The 20,251-nt window shown below is 40.0% G+C and overlaps 1 protein-coding gene across 2 annotated transcripts in view; it reads right to left on the bottom strand.

Annotated features, from left to right (window-relative positions):
* UFL1 (UFM1 specific ligase 1) overlaps nt 1-20,251 on the bottom strand; it is a 42,697-nt gene that overhangs the window by 3,145 nt on the left and 19,301 nt on the right. For both annotated transcript variants that reach the window (XR_006176198.2, XM_008164865.3), the window contains exons 8-16: nt 16,784-16,930; nt 14,023-14,198; nt 13,185-13,364; nt 10,473-10,593; nt 7,854-7,976; nt 5,173-5,293; nt 4,285-4,451; nt 3,003-3,133; nt 2,755-2,835 (exon numbers count right to left, since the gene is read on the bottom strand). Coding sequence is in view for 1 of the 2 variants with exons in the window: in XM_008164865.3 (XP_008163087.2) it covers nt 2,755-2,835; nt 3,003-3,133; nt 4,285-4,451; nt 5,173-5,293; nt 7,854-7,976; nt 10,473-10,593; nt 13,185-13,364; nt 14,023-14,198; nt 16,784-16,930 (1,247 nt within the window). In the remaining variant the exon portion in view is untranslated. The remainder of the gene's footprint in view (nt 1-2,754; nt 2,836-3,002; nt 3,134-4,284; nt 4,452-5,172; nt 5,294-7,853; nt 7,977-10,472; nt 10,594-13,184; nt 13,365-14,022; nt 14,199-16,783; nt 16,931-20,251) is intronic.

The following is a 20,251-nucleotide window of genomic DNA, read 5'->3' as shown; positions in this document are numbered from 1 at the left end:
GCCAAAGTTTGCCAACCCCTGCTACATTTTAAAAGCTGGCATCACAAAAAACACTCAAAATTTTGCTAGAATTATTTTAATGTAATCTAACAAAAAACCTGTTGTTATAATAACTGAACAAATATGTATTCACCTTCAAAATTACAGTCAATATTTAAAATCAGTAAATGGATATTTAAAACAAGTAACTTAGAACAATACGAGGCTTAAAAAAGTCTTAAAATCCTTCAAAGTCTGAATCAGTCTCTGATTCACCAAACAGTTCATTAAACTCAGCTTCAGTCACAGCTGCACCTGCATTGTCATCGTAGATGTCAGCAGTGTCGTCTTCAGTTTCAGATTCCTTCTCATCATCAGCTTCTGTTGTGTCATCATCAAATATGGCATCATCTTCTGACCCGTCAGGTACATTGCTGAAACAGCATTTCCTAAATGATTTTTCTGTCATTTCCGAGGGAATGGACACCCTTGATCCACTGGGTGACCAGATTGATTTCAGGCTTCATAAGATTCCTGCCTTTTGTCAACTTTGCCGTGCCTGAGCACATCCATTCAGACACATTTTGCGTAGCCTGTCTTTAAAGGGTTTGTTCAGGCAGACAACAAGCAGTTGCAGAACTGAAGTTAAGCCTCCAGGTATTACAGTCAAAGTAGTTTTCATATTTTTGGCCACATTTTTCACCTCATCCGTCTTGTGTGTCCTGATCATGTCCCAAACGAGAATAGCAGGTTTCTTGAAAGTGCTCCTGGTCTCTTATTCCACACTTTTTCTAGCCATTCAATAGTCCCACTTTCATCCATCCCTTTTCGTGTAGACGTACGATGACACCAGCAGGAAATTTCATGTTTTTAGGCAAGGTTTTTCTTTTGAAAGTAACAACAGGAGGGAGCTTTGATCCATTTGCCAAACACGATAAAACCACCGTAAAAAGGATTTTTTCATGGCCAGTGGTTTTAATTAAAACGGTTTTTTCACCAATACCGGTTACCGCTCTGTTGCTCGGGAGATCAAATGTCATCAGTGTTTCGTCCATATTTCCTATTTGTGACAGTTCAAATGCATATTCCTTTCGATATTTTATAATAAACTGATGCGACAAACATTGACAGCTTTACTGACTTGTATTTGTCGTCTGTCAACATTTGCAGAACACGCAGACAAATTCCAGTTCTAGTGACAATGTACCCATTTTGTTGACATTCAACAACCCAGTTATTGAGATCTTTCTCCAGCTCAGGAAATGAAGCGCAGCTCGTTGGACATTTTTCTTGCTTCTTGGCATGTCTTTTAGTGTTTTATTTTTTCACCATTCTTTTACTTGCTTCTCATTGATACAGAATTCACGAGCAGTGCGCAATTATTGTTTGCTTCTGCATATTCAACAACTTTAAGTTTGAACGCTACGTGATAAGCAGACCTTTTTCTTTTGATTTCAACCTTGTTCATTTTAAATACTAGTATGAGAATAGATTATTATTATTATTGTAGTTATAGATTTTGTAGGACTTTATATAGGCATGTCACCTGCTTTATCACTGTCAAATTATTATTATTCTTTGTTTATTTCAAAGCAGACCTGTAGATTGGCATGTCTGTGGGGATAACAGGCTATTTCAATTTTATTAGCGATTCCATCGATTCTGCACGTTATATTTTCATATTGGCTCGAGAGTTATGAGGTCCAATGGTAGAAATGCATGAAAAGATCAAATTACACAGTAGCGGACTGACACCAGTGCTATAGTACTATCGTTCATTGTATTTTTCTGATTGGCTTGTAAGGCATAGCATTTTGTGAAATGCATGGGTCAAATGTCATGCAGATCTGCAGCACTGCTCTTTTAGTGTTCCTTTCAAGCCAATCTAGTCCACTAAACAAAGCCTTTGCAACTTTAAAAGGCTGCAGTATTGACATCAATAAATGAGTTGGCAAACTTTGGCTCCCGGGCGTCAGGGTAAGCCGCTGGCGGGTCGGGACGTTTTGTTTACTTGGAGCGTCTGCAGACATGGAGCCCCTCAGCTCCCTGTGGCCGTGGTTTACCGTTCCCAGCCAATGGGAGCTTGGGAAGTGGTGCCACTTCCCACAGCTCCCATTGGATGGGAATGGCGAACCACACCACAGGGAGCTGAGGAGCTCCATGCCTGCAGACACTCCAGGAAAACAAATCGACAATGTATTAGATATTCAAGTCAATAATTCCATAGAGTTTAAAATCATCAAATTTTGGTGTAGACCCATTTATAAGCCGACCCCCGCTCTGATGCGTCACCTTTTTTACCAAAAATATTCGGCTTATGAATGAGTATACACGGTATTTACTTTTCTTAAGAAAAATATGATAAGCGTTTTTTGTACATTAGGCAGTAACTGGTTCTTTCCAGTTTTGTTTTATAGCTGCTATAGTCCACAATTTAATTATTATGATGGCTAAATGCCTACAGAGGTGAGGGCTCAAGAATTTTAGGGGGAGGATACATGAAATATCGCGTGTGCTAAATGAAGTTTAAGAAACTGCATTTTAATCTCTACTGCCAACATCATAAATTGAGATTGCCCCCAAGTCCCTTAAAAATGTTTATGGGATGAAGATTGACTTATTCTTACTGATTTACAAGAATTTGGATTGAGGATATTTGTATGCAGCCTTCACAGCAACAGTAATCACCTATCCGAATCTTTAACTCAGCTGAGTATTAGCATTACATTAGTAGAATGGATAATCTGAACTCTGGAAGTGTTTGGAGAAATTTACCTTGCCATTCAGAGAAGTATGTAGCTTAGTTAAAGGACCTCTGGTCTCTTCGGGTAATTTACCTAAAATCTTTTTCCTGACCTGTTGGGAAAAAAACATAATATTGTTTTACACATAAATTTCAGGCCTATCTTCATGTCAGTACTTTATAACTGAAAAGCTGTTGCAAATAGTTAGGAAAGAACAGTAATACTGTGATTATTAAAATGAAACTGCCTTAAAGAGGAATAAAAGTGGTATCTACATACCTCACTTGTAATGGCAGTACAATCTTCTAATGCTATCATTAAATCGGTAGCAAGAAAGTTGAAAATAAGATTTGTGATGTCTGTACAAACTGTCTTCAGCATGTGTTTGGCAAGATTAGTTTGTGTCTCATCTGTAAGATATAATTTCTGTAAGTAAAAGCAGAGTAAGAAAGTAACTTATTATGTTGTCTAATCCACCCACATGACAGTTCAGATTTCCCTACAGCGGTGGCTCCCATGCGGTGGGCTAAGGACTACTGGTGGTTCACAGAAAGGTAGCTGGACAGGTAGTGCAAGCTCTTCTTGTTTCCAGCTGCTTCTATAGGGGTCCAAAGTTCCTCACTGCAAGCAAGAGCCTGGAGGCCTGAAAATGCAACTGGAACGGAGGAGTCAGAGCAGCTGATACTACTAGGGGATGCAGCTACATAAGGAGGAGAAGAAACTGGTGCCTAAGGACAGCTCCTGAACCACAAATAAGACTGGAGCTGCCAGCCACCGCAAGAGAGAGAAATATCCTGGAGAGCAGGAGAAAAGGGACTAAAGCAGCAGGGTTCCAGGAACTAGGCAAAGAGGCAGCACCTTCAGGGAACTAAACAGACAGTGCAGGAAGGAGGTGCACAGAAACACATGCAGGATGAAGAGGAACAGATTCTAGGGGTAAATGTAATGAAAGGCAAAAAGAGACCGTATGATTAATATATGTCAAAAAGGCAGACAACTTACTGCTTTAGAGACAGTTAGAAATATTTCATTTTTCCTCTAATGCTACTTTTCACATGTAAGCAAGAACTGTAGTTGCCACAGTGATGCTATGCAAGTGTGAATGGCAGGGGAGACAGTCTAAATTAAGATGTTGTCCATAATGTGAAGAAATTTGAGAAGCCTTGACTACAGTATATTGCCCAGTGATTTGTCCATCCATGTTTTAAGTGATTCAAGTGATGAGGGTTCTACTACTTCAGTTAGGAGACTACTCCACAATCAAACAAATGTCATCAGGATACTTTTCCTCATATTCAGCATAATTTCCCTGTTCTTAGTTTCATCCTAAACTTCCCACAGATACATTTTACACCCTTACTGTACCACTGTAATTCCTCCCCCTCCTTGGAATTTACATCATTTAAATAAAACTAGGGCTTTAGCTAAAACAGATTCTACTCAATGACAGCATAGTTTGCATCCTTAATATTTTGTCGCTCTTTTCTTAATATATTCAAATGTCATCACCTTTCTAGTACTGAGGTGTTCATATTTTTTTTTAAGGAAATATTTATTGTACCTGTAAAATGCTTTGTTCCCTTTTCAAATAATCGGATATTATTGTACAAGTTTGAAACTTCTTCCTGCAAATCCTTGATGGTCCGCCTCCTGCTAGCTCCAGATGAAGAAGAGGTTGAAGACACGAATACTGAACGTACCACTTCCTGGTAGCTCTTTGTTAGGGACCTCAGAACAGGAAAAAAAAAAAAGGAAGATCTTAAAATTATTTAAAAAAAAAGTAGGGTTTATCCAAATACATTCACTATTAATGACAAGGTTGTTACACTCCTGTTCCAGATGTACATTCCAGAATGCGATAAAAGTGTATCTAAAAATAATAGTGCATAAGTGATGATAGATTATTAAAATGTACGCATATCATGTATTTCTGGTACTTTTGGCAGCACAATTTGTTATGATATAGTTAAGTCCTTGTCAATGTTTTCAATTTCACAGGCCTGTAAAACTTGTCCCTAAATCCAAACAAGAGGGGGGGAAAAAGCGTATAAGATGTCCAGTGAGGATGCTATTTATATACTGTTCCAAATGGTCACTGAACTGATGTCAGATCAGACAGTTAAGATGCACTTAAAATGGTGTGGGTTTTTCTAAGGTCACTCTCACAGTACAGAATATGCTGGCTGGCAGATGACGTAATACAAACTGCCAGCCATACAGAAGCAGCATTTCCTAGACTGTCGTATCAACACAGATTTCTGATATGCCAGGAGGTTTGCAATATTAGACTGAGCCACATCAAGTAGCAAGAACTACAATTCTGACTTCTCTCTCTCTCAATCTCAGAAAAAAAAAAGTACTATTCTTCTAGTCAAAGCAAGCAGGAGGAGATTTATTTAGAATGAAGCATTAAACACCCAATTTTACCAAGATGAATTAGTGCACTTACCGTATTAAATGTTCGGCAAGTTCTGTAATAAGCTCTTCAGGGCAGTCCTCTATATGGCTCCTTAAAACATCTTGAATCTCTTCCCGTGACATGAAAGGAATCTCCAGATGCTTATTCCTACCTGTAATGACCACGAGCAACATTTGAATGGCAGAACATTGAGATGATTTTAGTTAAAGCTACCCATGTGGCACAGGACATTGCAATGTCAGGTAGCTCTAACCCCTAACATGAAATGGATTAGCAGTGAATGTTAAGCCACCGATGCAGTTACAGCTCTCTCACAAATAAAAAGTCTGATATTTCTGTTCAGATGACTTGAAAACTTCTACTGTATATTTCACAAATTATCCACAAAAGGTAAAAATGTCAGTTTTAGATTTTTCTCACATTTGTTACTTGGTGCCGAGATTTTTTTTTTTTTTTTAATAGCATTCAAAAGCAAGACATAAAAAGACAGAGCACCCTTTATGCCAGGTTATCACCTACATTTCAAAACACATTGAATGAGTACAAGAAGCACTAGGGAGGGAACGGGTTTATAACAATACAATCACATGGATACTCAGCTTATGCTTAAACATATTTTGGTGGTTTTGTATTTTTCTTTTTTTTTTTTTAAACGTAGCATGACATTTATTGTGGACACTGCAGAAGAAATGAGTTTTCAGGGGATTAAAAGGAGTGCAAGATAATGACATGGAGAAGCAGAGTAGGAAAGGGATTATGCTGCACCTTACACATGAAAAGAGATGCAGACCTGCTTGAAGAAGAAACAGATAAATGAGGCATCAAGAATGGCAATACTGACAGAATAGTGGGATAGAGGTGATGAAACAATAAAAGACACGGTTGAATGAACAGGAAGCGGTGGAGCTATTTATTTAAGAACTTGGAAGTGAGGAAATGGTTAAATTTGAATTTATATTGTTAATCAAGCTAGTTGAGCATCAGAAAAAGAGCTCAGTAGATAAAGTTTTGCCAAACAGCACTCACCAAATGCTATTAAACTCAGCACATGACAACATATTAATATTTGCAATGATTGATTTTAAACTAAACTATGGAGGCTTATACCTAAAAAAACCCACCTTGCTAATATTTCACCTAGTAGATGAGCAGTCTGAAGAATTATCGCACTATGGCAGGAGTAGCCAAACTTACTGGCCCTCCGAGCCGCATACGACAATCTTCAGAGATTCGAGAGCTGGAGCACACCTGCCAGGAATTGGGGCTTGGGGCTTCCACCCCACTCCTGCTGAAGCCCCGAGCCCTGGCAGGTGTGGCCTGCAGGGCTGAAGCCCCGAGACCCTCCTTCCCTGCTGGACAGAAGTTCCTAAATCACCACCCCACTGTAAGGCAGAGGTCCCGAGCCCGCTGCCCCCTCTCACCCAGTCTGGTAGGTGGAGGGGGGGGGGCGCGCACGGAGGCAGCTTGCGAGCCACACTTTAATGGCAAAAGAGCCACAGTTTGGCCACCTCTTCACTATGGCCTGGTCTACATTTAAAAATGATCTAGCTATGTCACTCAGGGCTATGAAAACATCACACCCTGAGGTCCGTATTTAGGTCGATCTAACCCCCTGTGTAGACGCAGCTAAGTTGAGGGAAAAATTCTTCCATTAAACCTATTGTCTCTTGGAGAGGTGGATTAACTATATTGATAGAACAGGGAAGTGGCAGCCAGCACATCCCTCGGCCTGTGCTGCTTCCCACAGCCCCCATTGGCCGGGAGCAGCGAACTGCGGCCAATGGGAGCCACGATTGCCCGAACCTGCGGACGTGGCAGGTAAACATACCGGCCCAGCCCGCCAGGGTGCTTACCCCGGCGGGCCGCAGGCCAAAGGTTGCCGATCCCTGTGATAGAAAAACCCCTTTTGCTGATGAAGAGGTGTCTACAGTATGGTGCTGTAGCGGCTCAGATACAGAAGCATTCTAGCAGCTATAGTATAAACATACCCTATATGAACTACTCAAATCTATTGAAAGAGCTTTTAGTTACTGTTAGGGATTCAAGAGACTTATACAACCGGAATTAGCAGGCTTAACCATAAAACTTCTGAGAGACTGTTTTCATTCTTATTTCAATTATAACAGTCACCTTTAAAAAGCTAGAATTTACCAACATTTATAGCACAGCAAGTTTCCCCCTTCATTTAGAAAAGAACAGAAGTGTTGTAACTGTGCTCATTTTTCAATAGCAACCACTACAGGTCACTGAATCAAAGTTAAAACTTTTGGCTGGAGGTTTTCCTTTTCAAGGGAAAAAAGATCAGTTATTTCTAGTCATCACTAGGATTTCCTCATTTAAGCTAGTTAAACCTTGGAACTAGATAAGAAATGCTGGGTTTATCATACATTATTCAGCAGATATTTAAAGACTAAGTATGATCTGCATCTTGAAATCAAGGTTATTTTCTATATTTTCTGAATTTAGTAAAAATTCTGCTCTAATTCCCTTTACTTTGACTTCTTTAAGAATTGCTTACAATGCTCAGTATGAATGCATATCACAATACCACAATATATATTGAGATACATTTTCATTTATACAATTTAACCTAATCAGCACACTAGTATCTTTTGATATTTTATCTGGGTAGATAGCTATAATGGGGAGAAACACAAAGACTTACAAAAGCAGAAGATAAAGTAGATACTGGCTAAAACAAAATTACAAACTTGTGCTACTTGCTTGTGATTCCTCATCACTCTCCGCATCCTTTCTTCCTTTCTTCTTGGTTTTCTTAATCCTGAACTCTCTGGCATTTCCACCACCACTTCCTCTCACACTTCCACTGCCCTCTGGTGGCAAATTATGTGTTTAGTACATAGAGAAGCATTATCCCTTAATGTGATGTTTTTCATAGTTATGGTAACAAATGAGGCTGAACTATCTGTTAAAGATACTAGTGAAATAATCTTATCAACCTATCATGAATGGAACCTACATTACATATTGCAGATTAGTGACAGTTTGATATTTAAATAAAGAACATGAAAACAAAGAAACATACTGATTCACAACTTTTATTAGTTGTCACTTCATTACTAAAATAAACTGAACTTTATAAAAATGTGACTACTCCTTATATCAAATTATATATATCATGTAAACAACATTAGTAAAATAACAGTTCCCGACAGACAACAAAACCAGATACCATTGCTCAAAACACAAGGAAAGTAACCTGATGGCTGAAAATAAGATTTTTATTAATGCAGGTCAGCGCTGATGAACAATTGAACTACTGAACAAAATTTTTGCAGTTGTATTTAACATGTCATTAACATGAATACTCTACATTACAGGACAGAATCCTGCACTATAAGCATTTACCCAATTGCTGATAGCATCTCAATTTTCAGTATGTTCCTTTTCCACCGTGTAAGTTCTTCTGCCCTTGTTTCTGCTTCTTTCATTTGCAAAATTTTACACTCTGTAATAACTGCATTCCATACAAGAAATAACTTTGAAGTTTTAGGCCTTTTTTTACATTCTCAAGTGGCTAAACAATGGATTAATTCTACTATTGCTTAAGAAAAACATACAAAGGCAGTATTCAAATGCTTGTACCGTACAATTTGCTGGCTATGTATTTAATATGAATTCCCAAGCCCTGCTGCTCAGTCATTTCCTGGGACCATAATGGCGATAGCTGTGATACTTAAGTTGTAGGTTAGGAACAACTTATATTTGGGTAAGCCCTGGCATCCTGTAACTTCTTAGGGAAAAAAACAGGCTTTTTGTAGGTTTATTTGAACTGTGACTGAATTAAATTGAGCAGGAATTGGTTGTTTAATTAACAGTACAATAAGCAGAAATGATAAAAAGCTATTTTAAAAGAAGCTCTTTAATGATTTGCATCCTATCTTTCACACTGTGGGTCAGCACACAAAACAAGTTGCTTATATTGTTGACACGTGCAACCAAGATCTGATCTGTGGAGAGCACAGACAAGACAGCATACGGGCTGTAATTTACAGACAGAGTGAATGGGTTGTAAATCCAATGAAAGCCTGGTTAGAGGAACTATAACACTGCAGGTTTTTCAGGCCACACACACACCCTTTTTTTAAATTTTTTTAAAGAATGGACCTATGAAAAAACCACCATTACTGTTATTTTATTGTCTGTTTTCAATTTTGATGCAAAGACACACCGTGGATATATTTTAGACTTTCATACATATAAAACTGTCCACTATTAAGAGTATCTAAACTGGTGATAAGTGGTATCTGTCATTATTTCCAGTGTATGTAACAATGGTATCTGGAACCTGTGGTGATGTGGGTCATCTTGATGCATGCTACATAATGGCCAAAAAGAAAACACCACATCACTAAAGCAGATTTGCCAGGGTGGAAGATATATTACGTATGTATGCATATGACTATATATTTACACACACACACACACACACACACACACACACACACCCCTTATGAAGAGTAAGACACCAGCAAGGCTGGAAGTCATTCTATTTATGACAGTTCTATTAAAGTTCAAACTCCTCTTTAACAACTATGCCCTAGAAAAATCTGCTGTCTCTTGTGGTGAGAATAAGTTTGGTTTCCATGCCAACTCAATCCTGGTCTCTTCAGAGTAGAAACTAATGTTCTATTTAAAGATATGGTTATACTGTATATCCAATTAAGCTAGATATATCAGTGTTTGGTTCTGTAGCATGTAATAGGACACAACACTGAGGGACTGAAACAAATTTCTGAATCACCCTGTTAACGTCTTTAAGACTAATTGCATTATGTTTAGCCTGATTAAAGTTCTTCAGTGATTACTGAAAACTGTAAAGGTTCAGAAGGATTTTATATATATTTACATTCTGGAACAAACTGAGAACTATTGTAAGAAATGTTATTGCTAAATGGAGCTATGCATACTTGGACCCAGTATGAATTTGGCTCAGAACATATTTAAAAAAACAACCTTGTGAACCTTCAAATAATTATAATCTGACAGCATAATAGAGAGGAGGTTACCAAGTTGTGCTTGGAGAGGACTCTGACTTTAAAACTCACTCCAACTTCATCTGAAAGGATTTGGATTTGATGAGTTTTGGAGTACCCTGCAAAGCCCATCAATTTCCCCTGCCATTTGGAAAGTAGGACGAAAGAGGAGGATAGTGAGTGGGAGTAGGGATTTTTCATTGCTTGCTTTTTGCCTAACTATTGTCAGCTAGGGGGTTAGGTGAAACCGGTGGGAGTACTTTTATAAATAAGTATGGCCAAGGGCACACAGGTCCTCTTTTATATAAATAAAAATAATTCCGAGTACCTTACCTGTTGCTTTCTTTCTTCTTTCATCCTTTCTGTCTTTTTTGTTAGCAGATGAATTTTCTAAAATAGAAGCCTCTTTCAGGTCCTCTTCAGTGACTAAATTAACAGGGTTATTTTTCATTTCCTGGAATGAAGATAATTAATTTAATATCAAAATATAAATGCAGAACGTGACTAATAAAGCACCATTCATGCAGTATAGACATTTTAAAACATATTGTCTTAAACACAGAATGTGTTCTACATACAGCACAGGAAAAAGATACTTATTTTCCTCCTCCAAACCCAACAAACCTGTCCTGCAAGCTTAATGTGACAAAGGTAGTCAATGAATAACAGAACTGTAAAATAAATCCAGTAAAAAATTACATTAATTTTACAGTAATGTATTCAATCAAGAAACTTAAAGACAGTGTATGTCTCAAATATTTTAATAAATCCTGAAGTCTAAACAGTGTTTAAGTATGTCACCAGCAATTATTTAAATAGATTGGGTAGAATTACAACACTGAATTTTGTAACCCAATTCTATTACCAACATTATCTTCCAAAACATAATTCTCCAAAGAATCTGGTGTTCACGGGGTCCCAGACACCAGAGGTTTGTGTGCGCATTTTACTGAATTTAAGTTAATAGTGCACATGAGTATCTTAGATAAACAATGCCTCAAATATGAGTTTAGGCTGTTCCTGAGCTTTTTATATCTGCCTAACAGGCGAGGCCGGTTCCTCATCACATCTTCACACCATGTTAAAAAACACATGACATTTCTCGTTAAAAAAATAATGCGTTAATTAAATTTGAGACTGAACTCCTTGAGGGAGAACTGTATGTCTCCTGCTCTGTTTCACCCGCATTCTGCCGTATATTTCATGTTATAGCAGTCTCAGATGACGACCCAACACATGTTTGTTTTAAGAACACTTTCGCTTGAAATTTGACAAAATACAAAGAAGATACCAATGTGAAATTTCTAAAGATAGCTACAGTACTCGACCCAAGATTTAAGAATCTGGTGGCATCTGCACTGCTTTGGATCATTATTGAGCAGAACCTGTCACCAGCATGGACGCATGTCCCCTGGAATGGTGGTTGAAGCATCAAGGGACATATGAATCTTTAGCGCATCTGTCATGTAAATATTTTGCGATGCTGGCTACAACAGTGCCATGCAAATGCCTGTTCTCACTTTCAGGTGACACTGTAAACAAGAAGAGCGCAGCATTATCTTCTGCAAATGTAAACAAACTTGTCTGAGCGATTGGCTGAACAAGAAGTAGGCCTGATTTTTAAAAGCAGTTTTTTTGTACATAATTCTACATCTGTAAGTTCAACTTTCATGATAAAGAGATTGCACTACAATACTTGAATTAGGTGAATTGAAAAAAGAATATTTCTTTTGTTTTTTTACAGTGCACATATTTGTAATCAAAAATAAATATAAAGTGAGAACTGTACACTTTGTATTTTGTGTTGTAATTGAAATCAATATATGTGAAAATGTAGAAAACATCCAAAAATATTTAAATGGTATTCTATTATTTAATTGCACGATTAATTTTTGTAATTGTTCAACAGCCCTACTTAAAATTATCTCTTTAAATTGCATGAGATACTTAGAAATCTCCCAGACAAATCATTCAATAAAGCAACCTTGATCAACACCTTTTGATTTCCCTGATCTTACCTAGATTCCTAGTTCTGCTAGGAATCATAATAATAATCTGATATGTTAAGTGTGCATGGAAGTATATCTCAACTTCGTTGTAGTAAAAACAAGTCAATTACTGACCCTGAAACATTTTGAAAATATAAACATAGTTTTCAGGTTCTTCTTGTATTTCCTCAACTTATTAATAAGGACACACTTGAATTTCTAAACATAGGAAGTGGTCATTTTTCTTTATTTATAAATCACAAATTTCAACAATAACTAAAATAAGGCCTGATCCCACACATACCAGTTTTATGCCAGCGATTTCAATGAAGTTCTCATTTACTTTGGATGTAGGTGATATCAGAATAAGACTGAGGCTGTAAAACATGCTGAGATGTACAGTGCCGCTGTGCAACTTTGATGTCCATGGATTGATCTGATAGAATCTTTAAATCAGGTCGAGTAACAGATATTTCCACTCACCCTTACGAAACGTTCAATAATGAATGATAAATATAAAATTATCTAGTGCTTTACGAACATTATGTGGTCAAGATCAAAAAACTGACTATGTAAAAATGGCACCTTCAGTTGCTGAGATTTCCTCCAGCATGTATTCTTAATCATATCCCCTTAATTTACCACTTAGGACTTCAGGGAGAGCTGCACAAATGCATCCAACAACAGAACGTGGTCCTAAATAAATTTTCCTTGCGTCATTACTTCAGATCTCAAAATTAGCCAGATGCTTTACTGACAACATCAACAGAACTTAATTAAATTCTTTATACTGGTGATGATATGTTAGATAGAAAAAACACACTCAGATCTGAAGCTTGAGAGATAGCATTGGAGAAAACATTTTTACTTTAAACAAGATTTGCTTTGAAAGACAATGACACACACATGGAATCAGATGACGCCATTTTTACATGAGTAAGTTTTCAGACCTAAATCACAAGAAATATAAAGGATAAAAAATTGCAGACTATTAAATTCAAATATGGTTAAAAACAGAAACACATATACACACATCCAGATATACATGACAACATACCTTTTCGGCTTTGTGGTGCATCAACTCCCTGAACAGATCAGTACAACTGTTTATAAATTTCTCACTGACTACAATAGTATCACTGAAGATTATAGTTGACAAATGTTTGTTGAAAGATCTCATCACTTGCTGAAGCAAAATTCCAGAATCTTCTATGGATAATGAACTGGGCAGAAGAGTCTAAGATTAAAAAACAAAATAATTTATATATACTGCACATTATAAAGAAAAGGCCACTTTTACATGTATTAAGAGGACCTACAATATATGGTAACTGTTTAAAATATACTGTGCTACATCTGAGCTAGATGTGTCCTTATATTTTAAATGGATCTTTAATCATGAAAGATCCCAAAATGGTTTAGGAACACTAATTAATTCCATCCAGCAATGATATACAGCTGCCTCTGTAATGGAAGACGGCAACTTAAAAGTGCATCCCAATAGATGAGGACAGAAAATAAGGCAGCATATTACTGTTAAAATTAGACCTCGTGTTCTAGCTAAATTCTAACATCCCCCTATTTTGGTGAAAAGTATAACAGACAGTCTGTTTTAAAATTCTCATCTCACAAACGGCACTTCCAGAAGTAAAGTGTTCCCTAACACAATACTGGAGCAATGATTCTGTACTGATTCAGAAGAATGAGTTTGCCTTAGAAGTCAATCAACAAAGCCTGACTGAGCTTCAGGCAAGTTTAAGGTGGTGAAGCAGCAGTCGTTTGTTTCACTGGTTATTAGAGCTAAGTAAATTGAAAATTCTGCTTTAAAGTAACATTATTGGATGACATCTAACAAAAAGGGGAAGAAATACATCCTACTGAAAAAAAGAGCATACCGCTATATCCACCCATGTTCCAGAGCTGATGGCTTCATCTACTGAAGCCTCCACCTGATCCACAATTTCCTGACCAACACAGGCTGCTTTCAGAAATAAGAGCTTTGTGGACTTGTATCTTTTCTTTATGTAGTTCACTGGGTCTGGGATGCCAAGTCTGGACAATGCATCAAATTCTGTAAAATTGTAAAAAGTTTGTTAAGTTTTAGCCATTCATTGGGCCTTCAAGAAATCAACATTTCCAAGAACAAATACACACACAGGGAAGATACTAAAACACTTGGAGACAACGGTGCCTCATGAAAAAAAACATTGTATTTAGAAACCATCCCAATGATTGCATGCCCATGAACCCAGTAATACAATTTCAAACCTTACTTTTTACATGCAAGGAGAGGATCTGAGAAATTTAACCTAAACATAAGTAGCACATAGGCTAAGTCTACTCTGCCAGGGTGAAAAATACCCATGCTGCCACAACTCATTAAATTTAAAGGAATAAAAGCTGGTCAGTTTTCATTCTGCAGCTTCTTTTTCAAGCTGCAGCAGAGGCATTGGGGTGATCCTTCTGCAGACCTAGAAGCATTGGTTAACACTTGATCCACATTTGGAAGGTCATATGGAGGTTTTTTTAATGTAAGCTTAGATTCTAAAAAAGTTATGGCATGCGCATAGGAAAGCTTCCTGTTTATTCACCATAGGCCAGAGTGGGGAAACTACGGCCTGCGGGCCGGATCCAGCCTATCAGGGCTTTGGATCCAGCCCGCGAGACTGTCACCCCCATGGCGCCGCGGGGCTAAGGCATGCTCCCTGCCTGCCCTGGCTTCACGCCGCTCACTGAAGCGGCCGACACCATGTCCCTGCGGCTCCTGGAGAGGGGCGGGGGGCCGGAAGAGGGTTCCGTGCTCTGCCCTTGCCTGCGGGTACCTCCCCTGAAGCTCCCATTGTCCGCCGTTCCCTGTTCTCGGACAACGGGAACTGCGGGGGGCGGTGCCTGCAGGCAAGGGCAGCACACAGATCCCTCTGCTCCCTCCTCCCCACCTCCCCCCAGGGGCCGCAGGGACGTGGTGCCGGCTGCTTCCAGGTGCGGCGTGGGGCCAGGGCAGGCAGGGAGCTTGTCTTAGCCCCGCTGTGCGCCGCTGCCACCCCAGAGCTACTCAAGGTAAGTGGTGCCAGGCCGGAGCCCACACCCCGAACCCCTCCTGCACCCCAACCCCCTGCCCTGAGCCCCCTCCTGTACTCTGCACCTGTCCCTGCATCCCAATCCCCTGCCCTGAGCCCCCTTGTACACCCAGCACTCACTCCTGCAACCCAACCACCTGCCCCAACCCTACATTCATGGCCCTGCATGCAATTTCCCCACCCAGATGTGGCCCTTGGGCCAAAAAGTTTGCCCACCCCTGCATAGGCAATGCACTGAATGGATTTTTCGAACGCTGACACTTGCATAAAAAGAGAGTGTTTCTTTTTTTAAAAGTTCATTCACATTTTCACTTTATCCCTGACCAGAATTCATAATCCTCTGTGAAATTATATGCATCTCCAGACCAATCCAATGTGATGTCATAGAGGATTAGGACTTCAGATAAGAAATAGGAACTAGGAAGATATTCAGATTCCAAGGACAGAAGGGACCATTGTGATAATCTAGTCTGACCTCCTGCACAACACCGTCCATAGAATTTTCCCAAAATAATTCCTAGAGCACATCTTTTAGAACTCCAAAGTCCTGCCCGCCCAAGTTTGGCACCCACCTGTACAATGAACGGGGAGAGCTAGGCACCTATGAAAGGCATCCTCAGAAGACAGGAAACTGAGCAGGAAGCCACCTAAGCTAGCCAGTAGTGAAATTCAGAATGCATCCACCTCATTACAGCCAATAGACCAAAAGTTAGGGCACTCCCTTGGGAGCTGGGAAACATGAATTCAAGTCTCTGCTCCAAATCAGGCAGAGATTCAAACTTGGGTCCCCCACATCCCAGGTGAGTGCTCTAACCATGGGAATACTGAGCATGTCTTTTGTGCAGCATCAGAACAAGTAGCCATGCTGAGAGTGCCTACTAGAGAGGGCTCTGCAGATGAGGTGGTGAAAGTGAAGGGGGTTGGTAAGCTGGGGCTCTGAGCAGCTCATTAGCTATAGAGCAACATCAGTGCTTAGGTGCTTTGCACATGCTGATGTAGACTTAGGCACCAAGTTAGGCCTCAGCTGAGTAGTCGTGCCTAAATGTTGGACATAGGCACCTGAAGAAGCAGCTAGGCACCTAATTACCTTTGTTGGTCTAGCTCCAAGTCCCCACCATCAGTCAGGCTTATGACATCTGCTCTTAAAGGGCCCAGTACACTATGCTACACATATGTTTTCAGCATGATACATATAAAGTAACAGAATAAGTGTTAAGCTACCCTCCTGATAAATAAAGATACCCTGTAAATGTATCCGTTGGCATTTAAAACATTCAAACTGTTCGCTCATCATTAAAGTAATATGCAGGACTTTAGCCCAACTGTGCTTTCTATGTGGGCAAGTACAAACACAGAACAGCTTGCAAATTTAGGCACTGCAATTATGCAGTTATATACTGTATGCATGTATTTTGGAAGGCAGTAACAAGCCTTTACCAAAGAAATATCAACTACAGTAGTAGCACTTCAATTATTCTTATAAGCCTCAGTCACACATACTGGATTCACTTGGCTCTTTTAGTTACCTAGATCAATTTCCAAAAAGACCTTTTATTCATAAAGAATAAAGATCAGTTACCTAGGTAACCATTTTGCTTGAAAAAGGAATCCACCCAGTTGCTCTGTGTTCTGGCATAGATGTCTGGAACAAACACAGCCTTATCTTGTCTCCCACCAACCACCGTGCCTTTTAGTCGTCCAGTATTAACAAGTTCTTCTAACACAGCTGAAAGAATAAAATAAATAAAGTAACAGTTTCAGTAAGATACATACATCATCAAAAATTTGGGAATTATTTTTCCTCCTTTTTTCATTCTTTCTTCTTGTATTTCTCCTCCTCTTTTTACTACCAGTTGCTAACTGAAAGAAACTAATCACAAAACTACCAGTAGTTGTTTTAGTGAAGCAATTCTGAGCTCCCACAATTTTTAAATCTGATAATTTCCTGCCAAATGTACAGTTCCAACAGAGAAAGCCGCTATGACAGTATCAGACTACTTTTTTATTAAAAACATACTTAGAAAGTTGGTCATAATGCTGCTCTTCTCTAGCCAGCAAACAAAATTCATGATGATTTTATTAACGTTCACATTGGGACGGGTGTTAACTTTTCAGAACCAATACTGAAAATGTTGTGATCTTAACATTTTAAAATCATGGCAAGAATGGATACCTATAACAAGTCAGATACGGAATCCTGTACCCCTGTTGGTGACTATAGCTGATCCTCAAAAGTTCCAATTAAACCCTGGACCCCAAGAATCAGTAACCCACTGATACGAATATAAACTGAACTGCTGGCAAAGGACACATTAGCAACCACTAGTACTAAATTATTAAGGCCAGCTTAACACAAAACATTATTTTCAATTTATTCAAGTTGCATGGAAGGTTCAGGTCCCATAATCCTTCTGTGTTCTGTCACTGCTCCCTTTACAAGCCATTGCTTATATAAAACTCTATAAATGAAGGAGGCACCAAGCTCTGCTACTTTTTATGGTTCTACTGCAGGGGTTCTCAAAGTTAATTGCACCGCAACCTCCTTCCAACAAAAATTACTACACGACCCCAGGGGAAGATGGGCCGGGGTGGGGGTCAAAGCCGAAGCTCAAGAGCTTCAGCCCCAGGCGGGGGACCTGTAACCTGAGCCCTGCCACCTAGGGCTGAAGCCCTCGGGATTTGGCTTCGGCCCCAGGCAGTGGAATTTGGGCTTTGGCTTCGGCCCCCAGCAAGTCTAAAACCAGCTCTGGCGACCCCATTAAAACGAGATTGTGACCCACTTTGGGGTCCCGACCCACAGTGTGAGAACCACTGTTCTACTGGAATTTTTTATCCTAGGTTTTGTTTTATAGGATGTGTTGAATTCTTCTTCTTTAAAGAAAGAGCAGAGTAGCCATGGGTTTATACCTGGAGTAAAACATAAAATGGGAATATATATACAGCTCCTACTTCATTAACTGTTTAACAAGAATGGGAACAGAAAGCAAGGGGAACACAACTGGAAAGAAACAAAGACCCTTCCCTATGGCAAAAACCCACTGAATCTGTCATGACTAGGGAATTTGTGACAGGAGCTCTACAACACAGAAATAGACAGGAGAGCAAACAGGTGATAAATTGCTTTTCCCCTTCCCTCAGAAAAAGGATAAACAAGTGATGTGTATCATCCCCAGGACTAAAACAGAAAAAAGGGTTGGGGGGCGCACTATAGAAACTGCCATCTGAGAAAGTCATCATCATGCAAATACTCCTGGTATGCCTGGAACCCATCTCAACAGTATAAGCTAGGTGCGTGTGGCCATGCTAACTGAATCTGTCAGGATGGGACAATAAAATATTCTATGGCAGTGATAAACACTGCCAAAGTGGGAACTACAGCAACTTGAGATTTAGGGCTTGTGTACCTGGCAAAATTGACTGGAATAGCTATTGCAGAATAAACTAGTCTGCAATAGCTATGTGGGAATAACTCTCTATGTAGACACCCTTATTCTGGAATACGAGTGTCCACATGGGATATTATTCTGAAGTAGCTACTGACTGGCCAAAACGATCTTTGTTTTTTTCTTACTAAAATTTTCCACTATTGCTACCAGTTGCTTAGCTTTATTTGTCGCAGTCTAGCTGGTTGTGTATATTGTCTTGTCTACATGGGGAAGTTACTCTGGAATATGGTAGGGTATGAATTTAAAGTGCTATGCTGTTTAACAAACTGTTTTCCATACTGGTGCAGGAACAAACACTGCAGAAAACCATTTTCAGCAACAGTTCAATTACCTAACCTAGACAGGGCTTAACAGGTAGCTTCGGAAGATTAAAAAAAAGTAAGTACTTATAACCACATGGAAAAACAGAGGTTTACACTAACCACTTTTGAAAGCAAACGCTACATACTCATACTACCCAACATACAGAAACAATACAGCATATTGAATGTGCACTGCACTGATTTTATTACTCATTTTACATTTTCAATCTTACTTCCATTCAAAGTTCATGGAAAAAAGCTTTATTTACAAGATTTTGACACAAAAATTAAAATATAGCCAAACCAGAAGTATTATTAATGGTAGAGCACTAACAGTGTGTGCCAAGTGCTTTACAGACAGGCGTGGAAGTGAAGCTCTCAAAATAGATGTAAAAATTACTGGTTAAAAATGATATTTCTTAAATGATAAGATTCCTACAGGACAAGGACTGCCCCTTTCTAAGAGATTTTACAGCACAAAAGAGCCTTCATCCTGTTTGGATCTTTTAGATCAGAGATGGGCAAACTCATACCCGTGGGCCACATCCGGCATGCGGGACCGTTCTGCCCGGCTCCTGAGCTCCTGGCCCGGGAGGCTAGCCCCTGCCCCTCCCCTGCTGTTGCCCCTCTCCCAGAGCTGCTCTGGGCAGCGGGGCTGTCAGCTCCTGGGGCAGCGTAGCTGCACAGTCAGGCCTGACCTGGTGCTCTGAGCTGCGTGGCGGTGACGGCAGCGTTGCCTGGCTGTAACGCCACCAGCCACCGGTGCTCCAGGTAGCACGGTAAGGGGGCAGGGAGCAGAGGGGGGGGTAGATAGAGGTTAGGGGAGTTCGGGGTGGTGGTCAGGGGGCCGGGATGTGGATAGTGGTCCGGGGGGTGGGGGAGGGAGGGGAGAACAGGGAGTTGAATGGGGGCAGCGGTCCTGGGGAGGCAGTCAGGGGCAGGGGTTCCAGGGGCAGTCAGAGGAATGGGAGAAGGGGTGGTTGGATGGGGCGGTTGAATGGGGCAGGGGTTCCAGAGGGGCTGTCAGGAATGAGAGGAGGGGGTGGATGGGGCGGTAGGGGTCCAGGGGCGGTCAGGGGACAAGGAGCAGGAGGGTGGATAGGGCAGGAGTCCCGGATGGGGGGCCAGACAGGTGGTGGGGGCTGGGCCACGACCCCATCCCCTAACCAGCCCTCCAAACAATTTACGAAACCCAATGCTGCCCTCAGGCCAAAAAGTTTGCCCGCCCCTGCTTTAGATGCTAAAACAACAAAAACAATAAAATATTTTAAGAAGAGTTTTAAATAAAAGTGAAAATAA

The sequence above is a fragment of the Chrysemys picta genome, chromosome 3, assembly GCF_011386835.1.
Source record: "Chrysemys picta bellii isolate R12L10 chromosome 3, ASM1138683v2, whole genome shotgun sequence".
Lineage (NCBI taxonomy): Eukaryota > Metazoa > Chordata > Testudines > Emydidae > Chrysemys > Chrysemys picta.
The sequence above is the reverse complement of the archived record's forward strand: the minus strand, read 5'-3'. Positions and strand labels throughout refer to the sequence as shown.